Raw genomic sequence first — 25,304 nt, forward strand, 5'->3', positions numbered from 1 at the left:
GAATTCTCCTGAATCCCAGCGAAGAGGGGTCAGCGAAACATAATGGTGACTTTCTTAAACTGTTACTGGTCTGTGTCATTTTAATTTCATGAATCTTCAAACCATTATTTTTTTTCCTTGCAAGAAAATATGAGAATTTAATGTAAATGTAATGGCTGTAACAGAGGAATATTTTTTGAAAACATCTGAAGTTTATCTTATGTGAAAACAGAGAAGAATCTTCCATTTAAGATTTATCTTGCAGTATTGAGAAATATTTTGTTTCATGTTAATTTCCTGGATTGTCATCTGACTTATGTACCATTGAGTACTGTGCAAAAGGCAAAAAGATAGACATAAGGAAATGTACATCTGCAAATATCAGTTGTTTGTGTAGTGGTTTTCCTTTTAATCTCTGGTGTATTAGGACGTATTAGAACAAATGATGAAAACTTTTCTGTACAAAGCATATTGTTTTGGTTAACTGATGTGGAATACTGCAGTTTGTAATGTCATATGTCTTAGTAAGCACAACACACTTTTTGTGCATTGTCTTCATAGGTCTGTTAATGTACATAAAAAGTATATGTTGAAGACAGTAAAGCTGTATATAAAATGTTGTAATAGATATTTTCCCAGTAAAGGTACTTTTTTAGGCTGAACTAAAACTAAACTTCCACCCTGCCCTGCAAGTGCTGTAGATTTAGGAACATACATTAAGTTTATAATTATTGTGTGAATGATTTATTTATGAAAACTGAAGTTTCCATGTAATGTATGTCAATAATTAGTCCTTTCCTCGTCTTTTATTGCTTACACAATGAGATTTTGAAGAAGTTGTTGTTGTTCTTGTTTATTATTGTGATTATTAATATTCTTGCTACTGCTATTATTATTCCTTTACTTTACTCTGTTTGTACATTGTGTTATCATGTTGAAAGATATGTACATATTTTTGTGTGAAAATTAGAATGGTAATACTGACTTGTCACGTTTGTTATTTTCGTAGTCAATTTTCATACATAAAACCTACAAATAGGTATAAGTATTAAGTTTAGTGGTTACCTCAGTCGCTTATGCAATCAATGTGTCAAGTACTGCTGATTTTGTCATGCAAGCTAAAAGTTTCTAACATCTACATCATTAGTTCAAACATTTAAAATTGTTGCAGATTTAAAGGTTATTTATTTTTTTTTTAAAGCAATAGTTTAATTTCATCATAACTGTATTCTTAATGAGACTGACAGGCCTATAATATTTGAAGAGATATCGATAACATTTATTATCATTTAGGAAGGAGATAATTGGAAGTTGACCACATATAATTGGCTACATGTTGATAATGAGATTATATTATACAAAATTATAGCATTAACAGTTGAAGGTGGGTGAGAAAGATTACCTCCTTATCTTCGAAGAGCATTCTTCGATATCGTGATCACTTTTCTATATTCTATGTAATTTGTTTATCGTTTGAGCATTTTCTGAAATCAGTGTATAATCTGCTGAAGGTGGGCCTCAGTTACATATGAACAGTAAATATAATAAATAATATTTGGTTAATGGATTTCTTTGAACTCAAGTACTTTAATAAAATTATAAAATTTTTCTTTCTTATGAAGCAAACTGTCTTTTTGCATGAAGAACTGTGGGAGTTGGGATTTTGTAACTTAAAACAATATGTTTACGCATTTATTCACAACTGTTTCACCAGCCACATTAATTTTTGCTATGTTGTGGTAGAGAATCACAGTTAGAAACAGTATTTAATGTGTTTTACCAGGGAGTAAAGTAACCTTAGCAAGAACTTTTTTCTTTTATTATTGATTATATTGTTGTTTCGTGAGATATATTTCCTTTGTAAAGAAAGTATATTCAGCTGCTGCAGGTGTCAAAATGTAGTTCATAAATGAAAAATGAAGTTGTATTTGTGTGGCCATCTTCCACGCTAATTGCTCAAGACGACCATACTGAAGGAAAGTATGTGCACATGCAAATTAATTTTGCTTCACTTTACTCCGGACTTGTTTTGCATTTGTTTCAACAAAACCTCATTAGTGACGTATCACTCTAACCTATGCATGCAGAATTCATTGATTCAAAGCAGTTAAAGGGCAAGTTCAGTACTTTTTTTGTGCTTAACATCCACTATTCAGTTTCTTGGTGTTCATTGTGCATCCATGTTGCATATATAAGCTGGGTAGCTTACAGTCTTGTAAATTTTTTCGTAGCATGCTAATGTTCATGTTGTGTATGTGTTCGTTTTATCTGTGGCCTTATCGACATAACTCACTTTAGTGTAGCATATATTGCAAGCGTTCTGGAGCGCATCCCCCACCTCCCGAGAAATCATTTTAATATGTGGTTGGAAGTGTAGTCATGTTGAGACATCTTCATTTGTCCAAATAATGGAATATTAGGATGTTGCTTTGTGAAAATATAGTAAAAGATTTTTTATATACAGTAAATAAATGGAATTAGTCCCCAGTTGTATATACATAGTTTTCGCTTCAGGACCATTGAAGAAAAAGGATTAATATGTCATTACACACAAACATTTTTGTGTTCAGGCAAATCGTATATGACTTCTGCATATGCTGGGAGTAATTGTGATTTTCAGTACAATATTTCTTTAACACACAAATTGCAGAATTAAATTTTTGAAATAACAGAAAATGGCACTGTCACAAATCATATCTGATATATTGCATTTAAGTTGTGTGGAACTTATCAGATACAGCATAAGTTTTTAAGCCATGCAAACTTCAGTTTTATATTTTTGTCTCTTTTTATTGGTTAAAATGACTCTACATTATAAACTCTGACTGTAGAAAATTACTCCTCCTTCAAAACAGAATTGAAATTACAGATACGTGGTTCTTGCATAACGGTCTCTATACTTTCAAAATCAAGAAACTTCTTTTCTGTAAATTTGGGAGCAAGTGATAAATTGACATTGATACAAACTTGAACAAATCCTTAGCATTACCTGGCTAATCTCCAGTTGTTTCATGGTTGCGTATGGTATTTTGATTCATAGTGATAAATGATGCATGAAATTTTGTCTACACAATCCTAAAATTTGTATCTGACAGTAAATTGGTTGACAGAAAGCAAAACCTTGTAAAGATTATATGACAAAAATTATAAGAAGCGAGTTTGTAGGTTGATCTGGGGGAAAGGACCAAACATCGAGGTCATATATGAGACTGGAGTCAATCAAAAAAATATTCTAGTAGTACTTTCTATAAAATATGTTCTGATTCCTATATTTTCACAGAGTTATTGGGTATGAGACACTTTACAGGACTCCTTGTGCCTATTGGAATGCAAAATGTTTCATAATAAAATTTCTAATTTTTCTCCATTGCACAAGTGATGTTTAGACATTATGTACTCCCACACTAGCCTAATAATAAGATAATTTTAGTAATGTTTTATGCATATGCCTTCCCCTGCCAACTTTACTCTTACCAGTTGTTTTCTGCTAATTTCAATAGTTAGCATGCTGTGATTTTAGGTTACATGTATATAAATTTTACTGTACTCATTAAAATAGAACAACTATTAGTAACTCTTGGTTTTTTTTATTATTGTATATTAGACTTTAGTTAAATATTTTGTTTTCTTGTGTGGATATACACAGGTTATTTGTGAAATGTGATATCAGACCAAGCAGGTAAACTGTGTTATCACTACACGTGAATTCTGTAGAGGTGCATAGGATTTCACAAAGATGAATATGTGAGTAATTGATGAAAATAATGACAAGTAGCTTCGAATTCAGGATCAGCTGTTCATCCACTCAGGCACATAAAACACACATCGGACACACAGCTGAAAATTGGTTGTCGTCCTACCTGTGTAGCATGGCCAAGAAGAGCATAACCTGGTAGGCATGAGTCCAGAGTTGAGTTGCAACCCAGTGAACAGTTTTAATCTCTCAGGAAGGTACATAACAGTACACACAGCTGCATCCTGGAAACAAATTTTAGATTATGGTTAAGCCATTCTCTGCAGTCACCTTTCTTACAGGAATAATATTCCAGTAATGGTTGCAAGAGAACTTGTATGAAATTCAGACAGTAAGAGAGATGTGCTAGCAAAATTGAGACTGTGAATTTTAAAATTTTCCCTGTGAATTGAACATTCAAACTAATTTCAGGCTTGCAACTGTTCGTCGTCTATTTCATTATGCGATATTTCAACTGGCACATAGCAATCCTCTTCTAGTGAGCTATTGAAACTCTTCGACATCTTCGATGGCTCACCAGATGACGACTGGCAGGTACCCAGTCGAAATATCGTGTGATAAATTAACCTACAACTGACTGCAAGCCCGAAATTTGTTTGAACAGAATTAAGATTGTGAAGGTGGGTGAAGAGATGTACCTTGATTGCTCAATTTTGAGGAGGATTTCCTGTGAAATGTGGGGGGTCTGTGAAGTAATCTCAGGGTAGTACACAATTTTAATCTGCCGGGAAATTTCAGTACACTGTCATCGCCAAGAATAACTACTTACGTACTCTGGTGTGTCAACAGAAGAAAGGACGGATATTTGTTTAAATTTATTCTTCCAAAGAAAAAGAAGAATCAAAGCTCATTTATACTTTTTAGTGGCTTTCTGCCATTCAACACTACATCATAAAGGTGAGTGGCGGTCCATCTTGTTAGTCATTCTTTATTCACCAGAAGTGATCCATATTTATTGGAAAATGAGGAGAGATTTAGATTGTGATTATTCTTGTATACTATTCTGCATTTCAGTCATCTGTTGTCCTCTTTGGTAAAGAAAATATATGTTCTCATTAATAATTTTCGCAAAAAGAGTGTGTGTGCATGTGGGGGGAGGGGGGACATTTAATCATTTTCTTTTTTGCTTGGTACACTGAAGGATGAATGATTTTGTAGAATTTTCTGTAGGCCTATACGTAGTTTTAAGTGTTGAGCTGTTTGTTGAAAGTATAGAGATTAGATGATACTCAGAATGACAATCAAGAGGATTCATAAAAAGAACATAGAACCAGCTAGTGGAAGAGAAATCTTGCTATCATCAAGACATCATCATTATGATAACGACATAAGAGATATCCAATAATCTATGAATGACATCATTGTGTCTTAATATGATATTGAGTAACAAAGAAGGAACTTTAGCAGAATATTTTCTAATTGAAAGTACAGACCTAACTATCATGCTGGATAAATTTGTCAGTATCTGGGGTAATCAATGGTTGTTTAAAGTGGTGTCATTTATCGTAGTAATTAAACAGGTTGTGTCCATTTAATGGACTCGGTACCCTCCCTGAAAGTTTTTTCGTCTAAAGCTGAGGGCTTGGTAAAAAACCGGTATTGACACACCATGCAGAACTAACCTCAGGCATTGCAGTATTTTGTTCAACACATTCTCAGAGGTGAGATTTATTCTGTTGATTCTTTGCATCACCACAATTTTCACAAACGCTCAGTAGATTAGTGACATTTATTGCTTCTGTAAAATTACACAAGATGCATAAGTCCCAAAAGGTAGAACAAAATTGCAAGTCTTTTCAGAACTTGGCTAATCCAGGGTGTTATCTCATTAACAGTTGCTCATGATTGTGATAGCCTATGACATGTTTCATTGAACACCACTGGGGAAACGAGTTTAAAAATTCATTTTCTGTGTGCAGCTATCAAATATTTATTGCAATGTGAAATTAGTCTCTCATTTTGCAGCAAGCATCTTGTAATATGTTAAGTATGGTCATCACATAAATAGATTAGATGGCACATATGCAACCTGTATCAGTGCAGTGCCTGCAACTAATCATCGAATCACAGGTGAATAACGTTGTCAGACTGCAAGCTTGCAAATATTAACATGCAAATTTTCTCCAAGTTTACAGTTTGATAGTGTTATGTTGCTTGTAAACTTACAAATGTGCAAATACAGATTTTCCTTGCTTTGCAAAGCTTTTTCTTGGTCTTAAAATGAGAAAGAGAAAGGGAGCCAGTTGAAATGACACACACTTCAACAAAAGTTTGGAATATTACAGTGCTTACTACAATGACTTGTTATAGTACATCGTTGAAGTTCGTACAGTACCTTTATTAACAAAATAAGCTTAATTCCTTCTGAAAACATGAACGATTTTGTTTGGCTACAAAAGAATCATTAGAAAACAAAGGAAGGACTCTCCTAAGTGTTCATTCTGAAAACAAAAACAGTGAAAAATCTTTACCTTATGGTAATGGTTATGTCTTGAGTAGTGAGTATGTCGTCCCCACACAGACGAGTTCTTCCACTCAGTGAGACATGCTCTGGTTGAAACCGTCAAGTTTGTCTAGGGATATGGGGTCCCAGTCCTCAATGGCAGTTTCCGTGAGGTCCTGACGATTGTCAGGTAGATTCGGACACTGTGCAATGGCCACCTTCAACAGGATCCACACCCACTCAATTGAATTCGTGTCTGGGAATGGTGCTGGCGAATGCATTCAGTCGATATTGCATCTTTGAAGATACCGAGACACTGCTAGAGTACGGCGTGGTCTCGCATTGCCATCTACTAGGATGAAGTTGTCACCAGCTTCACGTCTGTATGGCCTTACAATCGTTTGTAGGACCTCTCTGAGGTATCGGGTACCTTTCAAATTGCTGTAGATGGTAATCAGAAGTGTCTGCTGTACCATCATTGTTGCCACCCAGAACATTACACTTCCACTCACAAACTGATGCAATTCTTGAAAGTATCGGCGAACCCGGTGTCATCTGGCACTTCTCCAGACCCTAACACATCTAGTCTCCGGTCACAAAACGAATACTTGTCACGTCAGCAAACGTGACATTTCTCCATTGTGCAGCAGTCCAATGTTCATGTGCAAGAGCCCAGGTCCTTAGATTGTGTCAGTTCTGTTTGTTCAGTGCAAATGTCTCATTGATCTTGTGGAATGAATACCACCTGATACAATCTTCTAAGCACTTTTTGGTCTGAGATATGAATCCCTGTTGCCCAGGAGAAGACATTTCCAATATTTCTGGCAGTCGATATTGGGTGCCTCTACCATTCACATTTCCCATCTCTCTGTAGTTTCTCCGCACCTTATACATAGCACTTCGAGTGAGACGTAACTGATCGGCAACATCTTGCTGTGTATGACCTGCTGAAAGTAAGACCACTATCCTGACTTTATCAAAATGTTGCCTGCTTCTACTGAACAAAGTTGTTGTCGATACTGGACTGCTCGCGGTGTGCTGCTGTGGCAGCAGTATGTTTACATGACTGGGAAGTGGCCACAACTGGGAAGTGGCCACAAAGCATGCCAGTAGTAAACACCATCCAGTATATGGACTCTAACTGGATAATGCATGAAGCGCGTAGGTCAATGAGACCTGTATTATTGTAGACAACATTTTACGATAGTATTCGAAACTTCTGTTGAGGTGTGTATTATCTACCTGCAATGCAGTCACAGTCTGTTTAAAAAAGCTTAACAAGAAGAGGGTGAATGATTAGCTTTCTTTCAGCTATCATTGTCAAAAGCACATTTTAAAGTTGGTTTCCAATGTTGGAAGGTGATCTACATAGTAGTGAAATGGTAATCTTGCCATGCCTTGCAAAAGGTCAAGTAACATGTAATAAAATAAGTAAATGTGCAAATTGAAAAGGAGCACAATACTTTTCCTCATATCTGCATAAATGATTCCAGAAATTGTTGCCTGTTATCATAACTAATTGATTTTCATTAAAGGGTTTGAGGGGGGAATGAGAAAACTACAATATGTAAAGGTCATTAAGTAATTACAGCACCAAAACTAAGAAGACCCATGAGGCTATCAAATTGCAAGTATTCTGTAAATGACATTCACTTCTGTGTCAAGAAAGATAGTCGGTCTGAAACAAACTGCTGTCCCTGGAAGTGCACTTGGAAAGAGGAGACTGTCATGTAGACGGATGTTTCCTCCAGACCCAGCAAAGGCTGAAGACGTCAGCAGGTGGCGGTCAGCCACAACACTCCCACAGCCACATGTGGAGAAAACTAACCAGTATGTTCCAGAATACATGGTGGGTAGTCATTACAAAACAAAAACTGTCCAAACAGGCCTCGAAGGCCCAAGGGTACCGACCGGCCGCTGTCTCATCCTCGGCACTGTCACAGATGTGGTTATGGAGGGGCATATGGTTAGCACATTGCTCTCCCAGTCATTGTCAGTTTATACTTATTAATCAAGTAGCTCCTCAATTGGCTTTATAAGGGCTGAGTGCAGCATGCTTGCCAACAGTACTTGGCAGATCCAGGCGGTGACATATCCAAGTGCCAACCCAGCCCAACAGCACTTAACTTAAGTGAACTGACGAGAACTGGTGTTACCACTGCGGCAAGACTGTTGACAGGTAGTCATTAAGGAGAGGAAAAAGATACAGTGTAAAACTGAATGCCCATGCAAACTAGGCCAAAGCCATCAAATCAGTCATTCTGTCTTATGTGGCAGATAATGATTATCCAGCAATCCACAGATATCTGCCTGAGAGAAACAACAAACCTACCTTCCATATTGTAGCAGAACTGAAATTAATTCAGAACACACACGGGATAAGTTGGAACATCACTGTGCAGATGTCTGCTGGATATTTTTTAAATTCATGTGCTAAGGAAGAATGTTCTCAGAGGAAAATAGCCACAGAGGGGACAGGACCAAATGTGAAGTTGCTAATAAATTATACATACAATTTTTTACAGTGTTCTAATTACAAATTCCCATCTAGTTCCTTCAACAGTACACATTCCATCCAATTAAACAATGTGTTCCCTTTATTTGCCATTTAAAGAAGTGATCATGCTTCATTATCTTATCTCCCAAATGCCTCCAACCGTGTCTTCATTAAGTAAATTTTGGGAGCTGTACCAAGTAAGACTCAATGAGGGATACTTAACGTATACAAAGAAGGGTAACAGCATTGTTTGACCTGTAGGATAGCCTCATTGAGATGCTGAAAAATCTGAATCATTCGTTGCTTGAAGATACATGCAAACTATTCCATGAAAGCCTACTTAGAAAATTCCATGATCAGATTGAAGTAGGGAATCGAGCAATAAAGAATCCCGATTCATTCCTGTCTTAGACAAGATTAGGCTAATAACAGCATGCATAGAGATGTTTAACTCTTTGTACCTCAATAATTTAAATTTTAGTAACATAGTTAAAATTATGTCCTTCAGTAGACATGGTATGAGGGAGAAATAATTTAAAAAATTGTTTCTTTCAAAGAACACAACTTTTATTGAAAAAAGTGTACATTGTAGTTTTTGAAACATTATGACATCGGCATAATTTTTACATACACTATGTGGTAAAAAGTACCTAGACACCCCCAAAAACATACATTTTTTCATATTGTGCTGCCACCTTCTGCCAGGTACTCCATATCAGTGAACTCATTAGTTATTAGACATTGTGAGAGAGCAGAATGGGGTGCTCTGCAGAACTTCGAATGTGGTCAGGTGCTTGGGTGTCACTTCTGTCATATGTCTGTGCGCAGATTTGCTATTTCTCTATCCCTTGTATGAACCCAGAGACTTCTGCGCCACTGATGTCACCTAGATACTCTCCCAATCCCCTTTTCCTTTTTTCTTCAAGCCTGATATTTTAGAGTGTGGATTTCGGTTTCTTCTAAAAGTACCAAGGCTAAGGTTCCCCAGTTGATACAGGTAATTCAACAAAGGAACTGATGTGAAGACATCATCAAAAAGCAGACGGTAATTCAGATATTCCTAGCCAAGTGTACAACAATATTACAGGAAACTCCCATACTTGGTTCTCCGCCACTTACAAAATTCCCTGGTGTGTTTCAGCCTCAAACTTGTAGGCAAACCATGATACACCACAGAGCATAAAACTCTTATTATAACCCTAATATTGCTCAAGGGGCACTGTACCAAATGCTTCATTTAGTCTGTTTAGCAAAGCATCTCATTTTAAACAATCTTTAATGGGCAGGATCTGTAGTAGGAAGCAAATTGCTGTTGTCACTAAAGTGAAATAGTCTCTCTCTCTCTCTCTCTCTCTCTCTCTCTCTCTCTCTCTCTCTCTAAAAAGAAAAGGACCATATTTATGCCTTTCTGCAACATAGGAATAACTTCAATCATAATTGTAAAACTTTATAAGTTCCCAAATACATCTATCAGAATCTGGAAAATGGAAGCATACCTGTTAAATATAGTGTCAGTTCAGTTTTACGTAACACTTTTCTCTGATTTGTCACATTTCAGAAGCAGCCGACTTAAGATGTGTTTATTCTTGGAAAACAATTGACAAGTTCTTGCAGCAGAGATATTTGACAGAATCTTTGAGAACTTAGAAAGGAACTGAGAATGTTGGAACACATCAACACTGTGAGTTTCGTCTTCTAAGATTTGAGAAATATTATTTATGGAGATTGAAATGGTATGATGTGTAACTGCGACATGGTAATACAATGGGTTAAGCAAGCATTCTTCCTGTTCTCCATACATGTGTGGAACAAGTAGCTGTCCTACTACCTATTGAGAAAGACCAACTGCAATGCACTTCACAGTGGTTTGTAGAATATAGATTTAAATGTAGGTGTAGAGCTCCACTGTTTTTACCATAAAAGTAGTTAAATTTATTTTGTATTGGAGATTGGAATACTAAAGGATTGGAAGAATAAAAGAATAAAGTGACCTGACATGCTAGTACTTCAACACTGTATCATGAGAGCACAGAGCAGTCATCTGTTCCAGTTATACATCACGTTTATGTGACTGTAGCTCGAATGTGGGTGCACAGTGACTTTCATTGAGGTGGTTCTTCATTCATAGGTGCTGTCCATGTTGATTGGATTTAGCTGGTGTAGTCTGTTTAAAACTAACGCTTTACCCAGACACTCAACTGGTGAGATACTGTTGGCCAACAGATGGCAGCTCCTCTTGTTGCAGCATGCATTTGTTCACAATGTCTGACCAATGGACAGCACATCAACAGCCGTCAGTATAATGGTGATGTAAAGGGTACAGGCTCAGCTTTCCTTGTGCAGTTCTGGCACTATGCGTGTCCTCACCAGTTTATCACAGCATGACAATCACTTCGTAATGGACACAGTACATTCAGGTACCGCATTCTCAGATTGCCAATGTTGCAAAGAGCCAGCACAAAACATTCGTGGCCCGACATTGACTCAGTTCGAAAGCCTTAAGCCAAAGCGTGAGTACAGAGCCCTCATCCAGTACGTTATGTATGAGGTATACATCCTACTGTCCACCCCACCAGCATCCTCCTGCCCACCCAATTAGCATTGATCACTGTTGTTTACTCATCTGTGTGGTGTCACTAAATGAACCCTGTAACACTAAGACCCATCATATGATAGATCAAAGAGTGTGTGCCTTCACAATTAGACCCCTAATGTGAAGGACCACTGAAAGAATGTCCCCACTACAAGGATCGTTATACACTAAAGCGCCAAATAAACTGGTTTAGATGTGCATATTTAAATGCAGAGATATGTAAACAGACAGAATATGGCGCTGTGGTCACCAATGCCTGTATATCACAACAAGTGTCTGGCACAGATGTTAGATCAGTTACTGCTGCTAAAATGGCAGGTTATCAAGATTTAAGTGAGTTTGAATGTGGTGTTATAGTCGGCGCACGAGCGATGGGACATAGCATCTCGGAGGTACCGATGAAGTGGGGATTCTCCTGTACGACCATTTCACGAGTGTATTGTATCAGGAATCCAGTAAAACATCAAATGTCTGACATCGCTTCAGCCATAAAAAGATACTGGAAGAACGAGACTGACGACGACTTAAGAGAATCGTTCAGCGTGACAGAAATGCAACCCTCCTACAAATTGCTGCAGATTTCTGTGCTGGGTTATCAACAAGTATCAATGTGGAACCATTCAATGAAACAACATCAATATGGGCATTCAGAGGACACAAAGCTTTACACCTCGCTTGGGCTCACCAACACCGACATTGGACTGTTGATGACTGGAAATATGTTACCTGGTTGGATGATTCTTGTTGCAAATTGTATCAAGCAGATGGACGTGTACATGTATGGAGACAACGTCATGGATCCTGAATGTCAGCAGTGGACTGTTCAAGATGGTGGAAGCTCTGTAATGGTGTTGGGCGTGTGCAGTTGTAGTGATTTGGGACCCCTGATATGTCTAAATACGACTCTGACGGGAGACATATATGTAAGCATCCTGTCTGATCATCTTCATCCATTCATGTCCATTGTGCTTCCTGACAGACTTGGGCAATTCCAACATGACAGTGCGACACCCCACATGTCCAGAACTGCTACAGAGTGGCTCCAGTAACATTCTTCTGAATTTAAACTCTTCCGCTGGCCACCAAACGTGAACATTATTGAGCTCATCTGGGATGCCTTGCGGTGTGCTGTTCAGAAGAGATCTCCACCCTCTCGTACTCTTACGGATTTATGGACAGCCCTGCAGGATTCATGGTGTCAGTTCCCTCCAGTACTACTTCAGATGTTAGTCGAGTCCATGCCACATCATATTGCGGCACTTCTGTTGGCTTGTGGGGGCCCTACACGATATTAGGCAGGTGCCCCAGTTTCTTTGGCTCATCAGTGTGTGATGGATCGATGAAAGTCTGCTCCAGTGCTAGGTAAAACAAAATTCTTAATATATACAGTATTTTTGATGTGGAGTTATAAAAAGTAACTCAGTCAGTAAATGTTTCAGTTGCTTCCTTCATTTTATTTCTACATTTTACGGCAGTGTTTTGCATAAATAAATATATAAATACACCTTTATTGATGTCCTCAATACTAAACATGTTTCTTGTAATTTTTCTTCTGTCTCTGGACTATTTCTTCTTAAAAAAAGGGACATAATGTAAATGATATCTCAAAAAGAAAAACAACATCAAATATGAAGTGTAAGAAAATAAATAACAAGGAATGAAACAGTTTCCACTATAATAAAACATTAAAAGTAAAATAACAAATCCAGCGTTCTATGTATTTTTTTTTTTTTTTTTTTTTTTTTTTTGTATAAGGTACTAGCAAACCCGGCAGTGCTTCAGAATTACTATTTCTATGGAAATTAGATCTACAACTTAATCTCCCCCTCTCGGACTCTGTCCATATATTTCCACCCTTTGTGTCACATAGTGTGGCGCATATTCATGTAGTAGTATTCTAATCGCAAGCCGATAAGGTATCAATACAACTTCCCTGTTTTCTGTGAAAACTGAATGTGGAGAAGAAAACAAATACCAATTTTCACAACATTTTCTTATTCACAGTCGGTTTTAACAGATGACCAGTACATTATTGTTTTAAAAAAATATACAGCATATATCTATCTGGATGTTTATTAGAGTATCATTTAGAAACTAGAAGTAAATTGCTCAAGAACTTTTCAAAGTTTCTGGTAACAAAATTTATCCTTTATGCACCACATTCATATTTATACATTATATACGTTAATTATGTATAGCCTGTCTCTGTCTAAATATATGTTAGAATGTCTTGTAGAAATTTGAAGTGAATCAGTCAAGTACTTTTTGAGATTTATCAAACATTAGACAATGACTTGTTTTTATATAGTAGTGTAGATATAACACTATAAAACATTGATCAGACCATTTTAGAAGTTTTCCCATTGTGTGACTTTTTTGTTAAAAAAGTAAACTATCAACATGGGGCACCACTATCACTGCTGGTCACAATTTGCATCCAATGTCACATCTACAGGGTGTTTCAAAAATGACCGGTATATTTGAAACAGCAATAAAAACGAGCAGCGATAGAAATACACCCATTTGTTGCAATATGCTTGGGACAACAGTACATTTTCAGGCGGACAAACTTTCGAATTACAGTAGTTACAATTTTCAACAACAGATGGCGCTGCAAGTGATGTGAAAGATATAGAAGACAACGCAGTCTGTGGGTGCGCCATTCTGTACGTCGTCATTCTGCTGTAAGCGTGTGCTGTTCACAACGTGCAAGTGTGCTGTAGACAACATGGTTTATTCCTTAGAACAGAGGACTTTTCTGCTGTTGGAATTCCATCGCCTAGAACACAGTGTTGTTGCAACAAGACGAGGTTTTCAACGGAGGTTTAATGTAACCAAAGGACCGAAAAGCGATACAATAAAGGATCTGTTTGAAAAATTTCAACGGACTGGGAACGTGACGGATGAACGTGCTGGAAAGGTAGGGCGACCGCGTACAGCAACCACAGAGGGCAACGCGCAGCTAGTGCAGCAGGTGATCCAACAGCGGCCTCGGGTTTCCGTTCGCCGTGTTGCAGCTGCGGTCCAAATGACGCCAACGTCCACGTATCGTCTCATGCGCCAGAGTTTACATCTCTATCCATACAAAATTCAAATGCGGCAACCCCTCGGCGCCGCTACCATTGCTGCACGAGAGACATTCGCTAACGATATAGTGCACAGGATTGATGACGGCGATATGCATGTGGGCAGCATTTGGTTTACTGACGAAGCTTATTTTTACCTGGACGGCTTCATCAATAAACAGAACTGGCGCATATGGGGAACCGAAAAGCCCCATGTTGCAGTCCCATCGTCCCTGCATCCTCAAAAAGTACTGGTCTGGGCCGCCATTTCTTCCAAAGGAATCATTGGTCCATTTTTCAGATCCGAAACGATTACTGCATTACGCTATCTGGACATTCTTCGTGAATTTGTGGCGGTACAAACTGCCTTAGACGACACTGCGAACACCTCGTGGTTTATGCAAGATGGTGCCCGGCCACATCGCACGGCCGACGTCTTTAATTTCCTGAATGAATATTTCGATGATCGTGTGATTGCTTTGGGCTATCCGAAACATACAGGAGGCGGCGTGGATTGGCCTCCCTATTCGCCAGACATGAACCCCTGTGACTTCTTTCTGTGGGGACACTTGAAAGACCAGGTGTACCGCCAGAATCCAGAAACAATTGAACAGCTGAAGCAGTACATCTCATCTGCATGTGAAGCCATTCCGCCAGACACGTTGTCAAAGGTTTCGGGTAATTTCATTCAGAGACTACGCCATATTATTGCTACGCAAGGTGGATATGTGGAAAATATCGTACTATAGAGTTTCCCAGATCGCAGCGCCATCTGTTGTTGAAAATTGTAACTACTGTAATTTCGAAAATTTGTCTGCCTGAAAATGTACTGTTGTCCCAAGCATATTGCAACAAACGGTGTATTTCTATCGCTGCTCGTTTAGTTTTTATTGCCGTTTCAAATATACCGGTCATTTTTGAAACACCCTGTACTTGGGAAGTGAATTTGACAATTGCATGCCAGGCGTAAGGGCTGCCTGTATTTTAGGGTTGCACTCTGTCCATGCATTTGCTATTGCAGAGAAAAAATATTTTGTAAATGTTACTAAGGAACTGTTTCAACACTGTACTGTGATTTGTTGAATATAGGATGGCCTGATGATGATTGTACTTGGTATTGAAACCGGTTGCAGACACGTGTTCATGTGCGTAAACTCACACACACACACACACACACACACACGATGATTCAGCTAAGGTTTTCTCCTCAGAAATTTTCTGGGCCATAATTTTGTTTCACCCAAATGAATTGTGAAAAACTCCACACTAAATGACATAGTCTCTTCTTATAGCTGTATTAATGAAACAGAGATCAGTATTAATTTTGCTTTTTTGACTGGAACCGTATAAACGTGAAATTGATTGCTGTCTTGAAGTTTGTGGTGTTATAAGGAGCTGTCACATCAGGCTGGTATGGATCTCCCGCTTGACACAGCTAAGAGAGTTTGCACTAAAGTGAAATAATGGAGAAAAATTTAACTAGTAATGCTTGGCTAATGTGATTGGACCATCACACCAATTGGAAAGTAAAGGGCATGGCATCTAAGGACAATTAACCAGTTTACTATGGAACAATTTTGAAAGGAATGTGTGGATCTAAAATTGAATGGATTTGTAAAAAAGGATATTGGGGTATAAATATTGATAACTAATGACTTTCGATCATGAGTTCAATGTCAAGATACACACATTACAAAATTACATTAGCACCAACAATAACAACAGCAGCAGCAATAACAACTAGGAAATGGCAAAAGGATGTTATCATAAATGCTTTCTTAAAATTTCATTTAATGTCATCAAGTTTTTGAAATTTCTACCACTTGCTGCAACACAGTCTCAGTCTCTGGTACAAGGACTTCTGGATAGACTCAAGAAATTCCTACCACATCATTGCACATGGTGCAACAGTGCAGTGTTTTCAATCTTCTTGAGTCAGTGGAACTTGTCGGTAGACTTTATATTTGAATTTCCCTTAGAGAAAAAAGTCCAGTGGCACCAAATCATGTGAACATGCAAGCTAATTGATAATGCTTTCATGTCCCAGGAAAGAGTTGGGTGAATGCTGTACTAACTGATTTCCAAAAAGTTTTTGACTCATTACCACACCTACGCATATTATCAAAAGCAAACAATTGAAAATCCGGAATGGAATGTAACAATACCAGAGAAGGAAAGTTGCTACTCACCATATAGCAGAGATGCTGAGTCGCGATAGGCACAACAACAAGGTTCACACAATTATAGCTTTCGGCCATTAAGGCCTTTGTCAGCAGTACACACACATACACAAACGTGCGCGCGCGCACACACACACACACACACACACACGCACACAGACGCAACTTGCACACGTCTGCAGTTTCAGAGAACTGAAACCACACTGTGAGCAGCAGCACCAGTGCATGCTGCTCCCATCATGCGCTGGTTCTGCTGCTTTCAGTGTGGTTTCAGTTCTCTGAGACTGCAAACATGTGTTCAAGTTGTGTTTGCGTAAGTGTGTGTGAGCGTTTGTGTATGTGTGTCTACTGCTGACAAAGACCTTAATGGCCGAAAGCTATAATTGTGTGAATCTTTTTCGTTGTGCCTATCGCGACCCAGCATCTCCACTATATGGTGAGTAGAAACTTTCCTTCTCTGGTATTGTTACATATTATCAAAAGCATGATCATATGGGGTATCAGCTGAAATACTTGTCTGGATTGAGGATTTCTAGGTAATGAAGGACACAGCGTGTTATTTTGGATGGTGAGTCATTGACAGACGTAGAAGTACCTTCGGGTGTACCCCAGAGCAATGTATTGGGTACCTTGCTGTTCACATTGTATATTAATGATCCTGTGGATAAATTAATAGTAACCTCACAGTTTTCCTAGATGATGCAGTTATCTACAATGAACCTTGATAAGATTTCAAAATGGTGCTGTGATAGGGTACTTTCCTTAAACATTCAAAAATATGAATTTGTACATTTCCAAACTGGAAAAAAACCATAGTATTCTATGAATATAATATTAATGAGTCACAGCTGGAATTCGTAAACTCATACAAATACTTGGGGACATATAATGGAATGATTGCAAAGCTTCATTTGGGGGTTTAGCAGGTAGCAGATTTCATTTTATTGGTAGAATACTAGGGAAATGCAATCAGTCTATAAAGGAGATTGCTTACAAATAACTCGGGCCACCCACACTAGAATATTGCTTGAGTGTGTGGGACACAAACCAAATAGGAGTAGTAGGGGATATTGAACATGTACAGAGAAGGGCACTACAAATGGTCACAGGTTTGATTGACTGGTTTGAGAATGTCACCGAAATGTAGAAAGAACTGTAGCGGCAGATCCTTGGAGATAGAAACTATCCCAAAATGGCTACTGACAAAAGTTTCAACGATCAGCTTTAAATGATGACTCCTGGAATATACTGCAACCACCTAGATATGCTCCCATAGGGATTGTGAAGATAAGATTAGATTAGTTAAAGCGCACACAGAGACATTTAAACAATCATTTTTCCGTACATGAATGGAACAGGAAAAAGACTTAATAACTGGTACCATGGGACGTACCCTTTGCTGTGCACTTCACAGTGATTCACCGAGTGTAGATGCAGATGTAAAATCACAAACAAATAGTGAGCTCGACATCCGTCTTGCTAGTACTGCATAGGTCTCTGTGTTTCAAGTGGAATGTCCTGTAGGAGAGCCAGTTTTCCACTACAGTAAGAAACTGTGTGTATCATTTACCTGGTTTAAGGTTTCTTCAGTGAAGTAAGGATCAGTCATGTAGTCCCCAATAAACCCAAACCAAACATGCACACTCCACTGCCTCTAATGTTCAACCTGACTCAGCCAGTGTAGATGCTTATTTCTTGCATTCAGTTTTACTAGATTTGTAAAGGTAGCTTCATCAGCAAATAGAATTCTTTGAGATTGAATCTGCTGTCCTGATACCAAGTGACAGAATTCCTTGCGCCTTCTGCGATTCCACTGGTTAATACGAGGGTTGGCTAAAAAGTAATGCCTCCACCTTAACTTTTCAACAGTTGGCAGCATTGAAATGCAGCAGGTACTGGCTTGTTCCATAGCCTCTTCTCTACAGCTCCAGTTGGCTGGAAGCCTTAGCATTGAATGGTTGTGTTGTTACAGTGTAAAGTATGGAACCCTGTGCAGACGGTCGGTCAGTGCGATTTAAGCAACGTGCAGTCATTGAATTCTTGACAGCAGAAGGTGTCACCCCAAAGGAGATTCATCAGAGAATGAAAGCAGTTTATAATGATTGTGTCGATGTGAGTACTGTGCATTATTGGGCGAGTAAGTTTAAAGATGTTGAGGTGGGAATATCTGACCTGCATGACAAACAAAGAGTTGGACGTCCTGTGACAGCAACCACAGAGTTTCACAAGCAAAATGTTGACAGATTGAGTCAGGACGATTGTCGTATCACTCAGAGAGAAACTGCAAGCACAATCGGCATTTCACAAGAACGTGAGGGTCACATTGTTGCTTTGCTTGGCTATTGGAAGATCTCTGCATGATGCTGACACCTGAAATGAAAGCACACAGACTTGAAATTTGCCAGGAACTCCTCTCGCATTACGAGAATGAAGATGATGCCTTTCTCCATTCAACTGTGACAGGATACAAAATGTGGGTACAACATTACGACCTGGAGATGAAACGTCAGTCTATGGAATATCGACACAAAGACTCGCCCCAGAAAAAGAAAATCAATACGCAGCCCTCAGCTGGAAAAATCATGGCCTCAGTGTTCTGGGACACAGATGATGTTATATGTTGATTTCCTTGATCTTGGAACAACAATAAATTTAGTGTGTTACATCACAACGCTGGGACTTCTGAAACGATGGCTAACAAGGGTTCGAAAGGAAAATGTTTTGCTGCAGCATGACAATACCAAACCACACAATTCACGTGCCATGACTGCAGAACTTCAGAGACTGAATCTCACCACCATACGGCAACCTCCATACAGTCCAGATTTTGCACCGTCTGACTTCCATCTGTTCCCGATAATGGAAGACGATCTGCGGGGACATCATTATCCTTATGATGAAGACGTTGGGAGACCTGTGAGTCTGTGGTTGCGGAAACAGTGTTTTGACTTCTTTCGTGACAGCTTCAGAAAACTTGTTCGTCGTTGGCAGAAATGTATCCAATTGGCTGGTGATTATGTGGAAAAGTGAATATCCATAATTAAATATCACATTCTAAGCATTATTTCTTAATTTGATTTATTAAAATATTCGCATCCAAACCCAAATAACGAAGGTGGAGACATTACTCTTCATTCAACCTTTGTATGCTGCTAAAGTGTCACGTGATAAGGATGAAACCTGTTTGCATGCAAAATGAGGACAACACTAGGGGCACACTTACTTTCACTGGAGCTAACGTGGATTATGAGCAGCAGCTGCCAGGACATCACTTTTGTTCACTCTGCTTATTGCAGGCTTGCTCCTTACCCTCTATGTGTTATTCGAGCTCCCTTCCAGTACCTATTTTTTGCACATTCACTGAACTGTCATTCTTGTTGGACACCATCTGTCAGAGAAACCTTTTTTGTACAACTCTACTGTTCTCTTTGTGTGCCATCTGCATTCCCTGTGAAGAAGTAAGCTATCTTATTTCTCTTGGTTTGTGACACGCATGTATTTTTTGGACCTAACCAGCATTTGCCACTTGTGAACAGACAGACAGAATGAAAGCTACATTTCCCTTATGCCCTTTTTATACTGGTATAATGCCAATAAAACACTCTTTATCTAAAGTGACATATTTCTGTATTTAGGTGTGAAACCACTTAATTCTGCATAAGAGACCAATCAGTTTTATGTTTGAAAACAGGTAAATCCAAAGTTATGAATATTGTAGTTAATCTGCAACTAGAAATTGAATTTTCAAGAGTGAAACACAGTTAAATTCATCTGCTTTAGAACCATGATACTAGCAGCAGAAATTACTGTAATTCCATTTGAAAAAGGAAGTTTATATAAATATTTCTGTGCTTATTACAGCTATGGAAAGAACCTGTACATCATTTTGTGAGGTCTGTCTCAAAATTCATCTGAGCGAAAACGGAATTACAATACCTTAAACAGTTCTAGAAATATTTTAGATGAACAGCTTAGCTGAATCACCCTGTATAATGACTTCATCCTCCCTTCACTTATTGTTTTGCTTGTGTGTCTTTACATTCTTTTATTCAATGAAAATTGGTCAATGACTTACACTTCAGTGACTAAACTCCTTCACGATGCATTTATTAGGAGCAGTTTGAAAAAGAAGTTGGATGCTGTTCATCCTACTCTATATGAACACTCAGTGAGTCTCATTTCAGATATTATCAACCATGTCAGTATTTCATGTATCCTGAAGTCTTTGTAGCACTTAGTTCGTTCCACAGTGTACTGAATAATGCCACTCCGAAATTAGGATTGTGCATGCAGCACTGCAATAATCAAATTGCTCACTGTCTGTAGAGAACATTGCAAGCTGTAAAGTCACAATGGCGAAGAGTTGACAAATAATTCAAGGGAGTGAGACAGGAGCATTGCAAGAGCTTATTGAGTCAGTCAGTAATTGAACAAAACATAAAAAGGTGTAGAAAATTATCTCAGAGGTTTCTGACAGACATGCAGGTCAAAACACTAGGAGACATCACATGGACAGTGGCAAAATTCTGTCCATTCACTTTCAACAGAAATTGGGGTCCCCCATCACACTGTGTTGATGAAGAGGGACTGTCGTGACCACCATTTAAATAAACACAGAAGGGTGTAACTGCTGTTCCTTCATGTGGGAATTTGATTCAGCATTATTTGAAGCCAATGAGGCTGTCACGAGGAACAACTGAGTCCAACATTACATGTTGCAGCACATAGGAAATGAAGTGTGAGAAAGTGCATGTCTTTATTAGTATCTGGCTGACTGGAGACTTCCCTGACTTGCAGAGGGAGGCAGTCTTGGTCTTTTCCTTGCATCCATAAAAGAACTGTCTTTTCGATAACTGTTTTTGTTGTGTAGTCTTCACTAACTGTGTAATGATGATAATGTAATGTATGGCAAGTTCTAGAATCCTGGAAACAAACCACGTTCAAGGACAGTTTAGGAAGTAATGGTAATAATAATATTTTATGCTCCTGCTACATGGTGACTGTAACAAAGTGATAAGTGATAGGAGGAGTCATTAGACTGAATCAGTTTTCAATCTTCTTTAGAGAATATTGGTATCATTTTAATCTTATTATCATGACATTTTAAAGTTGTCTATACTTTAGAGAAGTACTCCTGTTCTTAGTTATCAAAATTCAGCGATGTTGTTGTTATTGTTGTTGTCTTCAGTCCGAAGAATTGTTTAATGCAGCTCTCCGTGCTGCTCTATCCTGTGCAAGCCTCTTCATCTCTGAGTAGCTACTGTAACCTACATTTTTCTGAATCTGCTTACTGTACTCATTTCTTGGCCTCTGTGTACAATATTTAACCCCCATGCTTTCCTCCAGTACTAAATTGGTGAGCCCTTGATGTCACAGAATATGTCCTGCCAAACAATTCCTTCTTCTGGTCAGGTTGTGCTACAAATTTCTTTTCTTCTAAATTCTATTCAGTACCTCATTAGTTACATGATCTACCCATCTAATCTTAGCATTCTTCTGTTGCACCACATTTCAAAAGCTTCTATTTTCTTCTTGTCTAAACTGTTTATCGTCCATGTTTCACTTTCATACATGGCTACGCTCCATACAAATACTTTTACAAAAGGCTTCATGGTACTTAATTCTATATTTGACGTAAACATATTTCTCTTCTTCAGAAACACTTTTCTTGCCATTGCCAGCCTACATTTTATATCTTTCATACTTCGACCATCATCAATTATTTTGCGGCCCAAATGCAAGGTGTACAACTTTGCTTCCGCCGTTTTTCCCCAACATTTGAAGCTTTAATGAAACAAATTGATTACACATGTATCAGCCAAAGTATTTTCCATCACTGGCCACTACTTTCTCCCATCTTTCGGGCAGTGTATGAATACTGCTTCAAAAAAATTGTTCATCTTTTGAAGCAATCCACGAATCAATCCAATTTGTGACTTCTTCACGAGATCGGAAGTGTTGGTCAGCCAGGCCAAGCGCCATTGATCTAAACAGGTGATAGTCAGAGGGAGCAATGTCTGGAGAATATGGCGAGTGGGGCAGGACTTCCCATTTTAAAGTTTCTAAGTACTTTTTGACCTATTTTGCAACATGGGGTCGAGCGTTGTCATGCTGCAAAATCTCTTTATCGTGCCTCTCACTGTAGTGCGGCCGTTTGTCTTTTAATGCTCTGCTCCAACACATTAATTGCATTCGATAACGAGCACCTGTGATTGTTTCACTTGGTTTTAACACCTCATAGTACACGGCGCCGAGCTGGTCCCACCAAATGCAGAGCATGATCTTGGAGCCATGAATATTCGGTTTGTCCGTCGACATGGGAGCATGGCTGGAATATCCCAATGATTTTTCGTGTTTAGGGTTATCGTAATGAACCCATTTTTCATCCCCAGTCACAATGCGATGCAGAAATCCCTTCCGTTTTTGCCTCTGAAGCAACTGTTCACAAACACACAAATGCTGTTCAATGTGTCTTGGTTTCAGCTCACACGGGACCCAAGTTCCTTCTTTCTGAATCATGCCCATAGCCTTGAGACTTTTTGAAATGGCTTGCTGTGTAACTGCCACTAATAGTGCCAATTCTTCTTGAGTTTGACGTGAGTCTTCACGCAGCAATGTCTCCAATTCTGCAGCTTCGAAAACATTCTCTCATCCACCACTATGCCGGTCTACAACGTTAAAATCACCGTTCTTGAAGTGTTGAAACCACGCACGAAATGGTCTTTCACTAATAGTGTCCTTACCGTATGTACTTGAGAGCATTCGATGAGACTCAGCCGCTGTTTTCTTCATATTGAAACAAAACAGTGACACCTCTCACAAATGATGAGAATTAGGCTCGTAAACTGACATTTTCAATCAAGAACAACTTTATGTTGCAGTCACAAATCGACTAATGTTTGCAAGAGGTTATGTTGACCGAGGTCCAAGCTAACTGCCTGATGTCTGCGATCTGTTTCTTTCGATCACTACTTACCGTTGTTGCCACCTAATGGCAAATGACGGAAGCAAAGTTGTACATATTGTAGCAAAACTAATCTACTACTTTAAGTGTCTCATTTCCTAGTCTTAATTCCTCAGCACCACCTGATTTAATTTGACTGTTTTCCATCAGCCTTCTTTTGCTTTTGTTGATGTTCATCTTGTATCCATCTTTCAAGAGACTGTCTACTCCGTTCAACTTCTCTTACAAGTCCTTGCTGTCTCTGACAGAATTACAATGTTATCAGCAAACCTAAAAGTTTTTATTCCTTCCTCCTGGACTTTAATTCCTATTCCAAATTTTTCTTTGTTTCCTTTACTGCTTGCTAAATATACCGATTGAATAACATCAGGGATACGCTACAAGCCTCTCTCACTCCCTTCTCAACCACTGCTTCCCTTTCATGTCCCTCGACTCTTACAGCTACCATCTGGTTTTTGTACAAATTGTAAATAGCTTTTTGTTCTCTGTATTATACCCCTGCCACCTTTAGAATTTGAAAGAGAGTATTCCAATCAACATTGTTCAAAGCTTTCTCTAAGTCCACAAATGCTACAAAGTAGGTTTGCCTTTCCTTAACATATCTTCTATGAGAAGTCATAGGGTCAGTGTTGCCTCATGTGTTTCTACATTTCTCTGGAATCCGAACTGATCTTCCCAGAGGTCGGCTTCCACCAGTTTTTCCATTCTTCTGTCTTGGTATTTTGCAACCATGACTCATTAAACTGTTAATTTGTTTTTTGTTAATTTGTTTGATTTAAACTGTTAATTTGGTAATTTTCACACCCGTCAGAACGTGCTTTCTTTGGAATTGGAATTATTACATTCTTCTTGAAGTCTGAGGGTATTTTATCTGTCTCATACATCTTGCTCACCAGATGGAAGAGTTTTGTCATGGCTGACTCTCCGAAGGCTATCAGCTGTTCTAATGGAATGTTGTCTACTCCCGGGGCCTTGTTATGACTTACACTTTCAGTGCTCTGTCAAATTGTTCATGCAGTATTGTATCCCCCATCTCATCTTCATCTATGCCCTCTTCCATTTCCATGTTATTGCTCTCAAGCACATATCCCTTATATAGACCCTCTATATGCTCCTTCCACCTTTCTGCTTTCCCTTCTTTGCTCAGGACTGGTTTTCAATCTAAGCTTTTGCTATTCATACAGGCTGTTCTCTTTTCTCCAAAGGTGTCTTTAATTTTCCTCTATATCTTTTCCCTAGTGATATATGCTTCTAAATTCTTACATTTGTCCTTAAGCCATTCCTGCTTAGCCATCTGAACTTCTTGTCAATCTCATTTTTTAGACATCTGTATTCACTTTTGCCTGCTTCATTTACTGCATTTTTATTTTTCTTCCTTTCATCAATTGACTTCAATAACTCTTGTTTTACTCAAGGATTTCTACTAGCCCTCATCTTTCTACCTATTTGATCCTCCTCTGGCTTCACTATTTCATCTCCCAATGCCACCGATTGTTGTTCTACTGTATGTCTTTCCCCTGTTCTTGTCAATCGTTCCCTAATGCTCCCTCTGAAACTCTTTACAACCTTCTGGTTCTTTCAGTTATCCTGGTCCCATCTCCTTAAGTTCCTACCATTTTGCAGTTTCATCAGTTATAATCTACAATTTATAACCAATAAATTGTGATCAGAGTCCACATCAGCCCCTGGAAATGTCTCATACATTAAAAATCTGGTTCTGAAATCTCTTGTCTTACCATTACATAATCAATCTAAAACCTTCCAGTGTCTTCAGGTCTCTTCTAAGTATACAACCTTCTTTCATGATTCTTAAACCAAGCGTTAGCTAT

At 38.6% G+C, this 25,304-nt stretch overlaps 1 protein-coding gene across 4 annotated transcripts in view; it reads left to right on the top strand.

Moving 5' to 3' along the window:
* Positions 1-25,304, top strand: part of LOC126481493 (protein phosphatase 1B) — a 243,577-nt gene that overhangs the window by 158,392 nt on the left and 59,881 nt on the right. For 3 of the 4 annotated variants that reach the window (XM_050105276.1, XM_050105277.1, XM_050105275.1), the window contains one exon: positions 2-1,605. The exons of the other annotated variant lie outside the window; for it this stretch is intronic. In XM_050105276.1, coding sequence (XP_049961233.1) covers positions 2-43 — 42 coding nt within the window. In that variant the 3' untranslated portion in view covers positions 44-1,605. Of the gene's footprint in view, position 1; positions 1,606-25,304 lie in introns of those variants that run through there. 4 annotated transcript variants of the gene reach the window in all.

The sequence above is a fragment of the Schistocerca serialis genome, chromosome 5 (genome assembly GCF_023864345.2).
Source record: "Schistocerca serialis cubense isolate TAMUIC-IGC-003099 chromosome 5, iqSchSeri2.2, whole genome shotgun sequence".
Classification (NCBI taxonomy): domain Eukaryota; kingdom Metazoa; phylum Arthropoda; class Insecta; order Orthoptera; family Acrididae; genus Schistocerca; species Schistocerca serialis.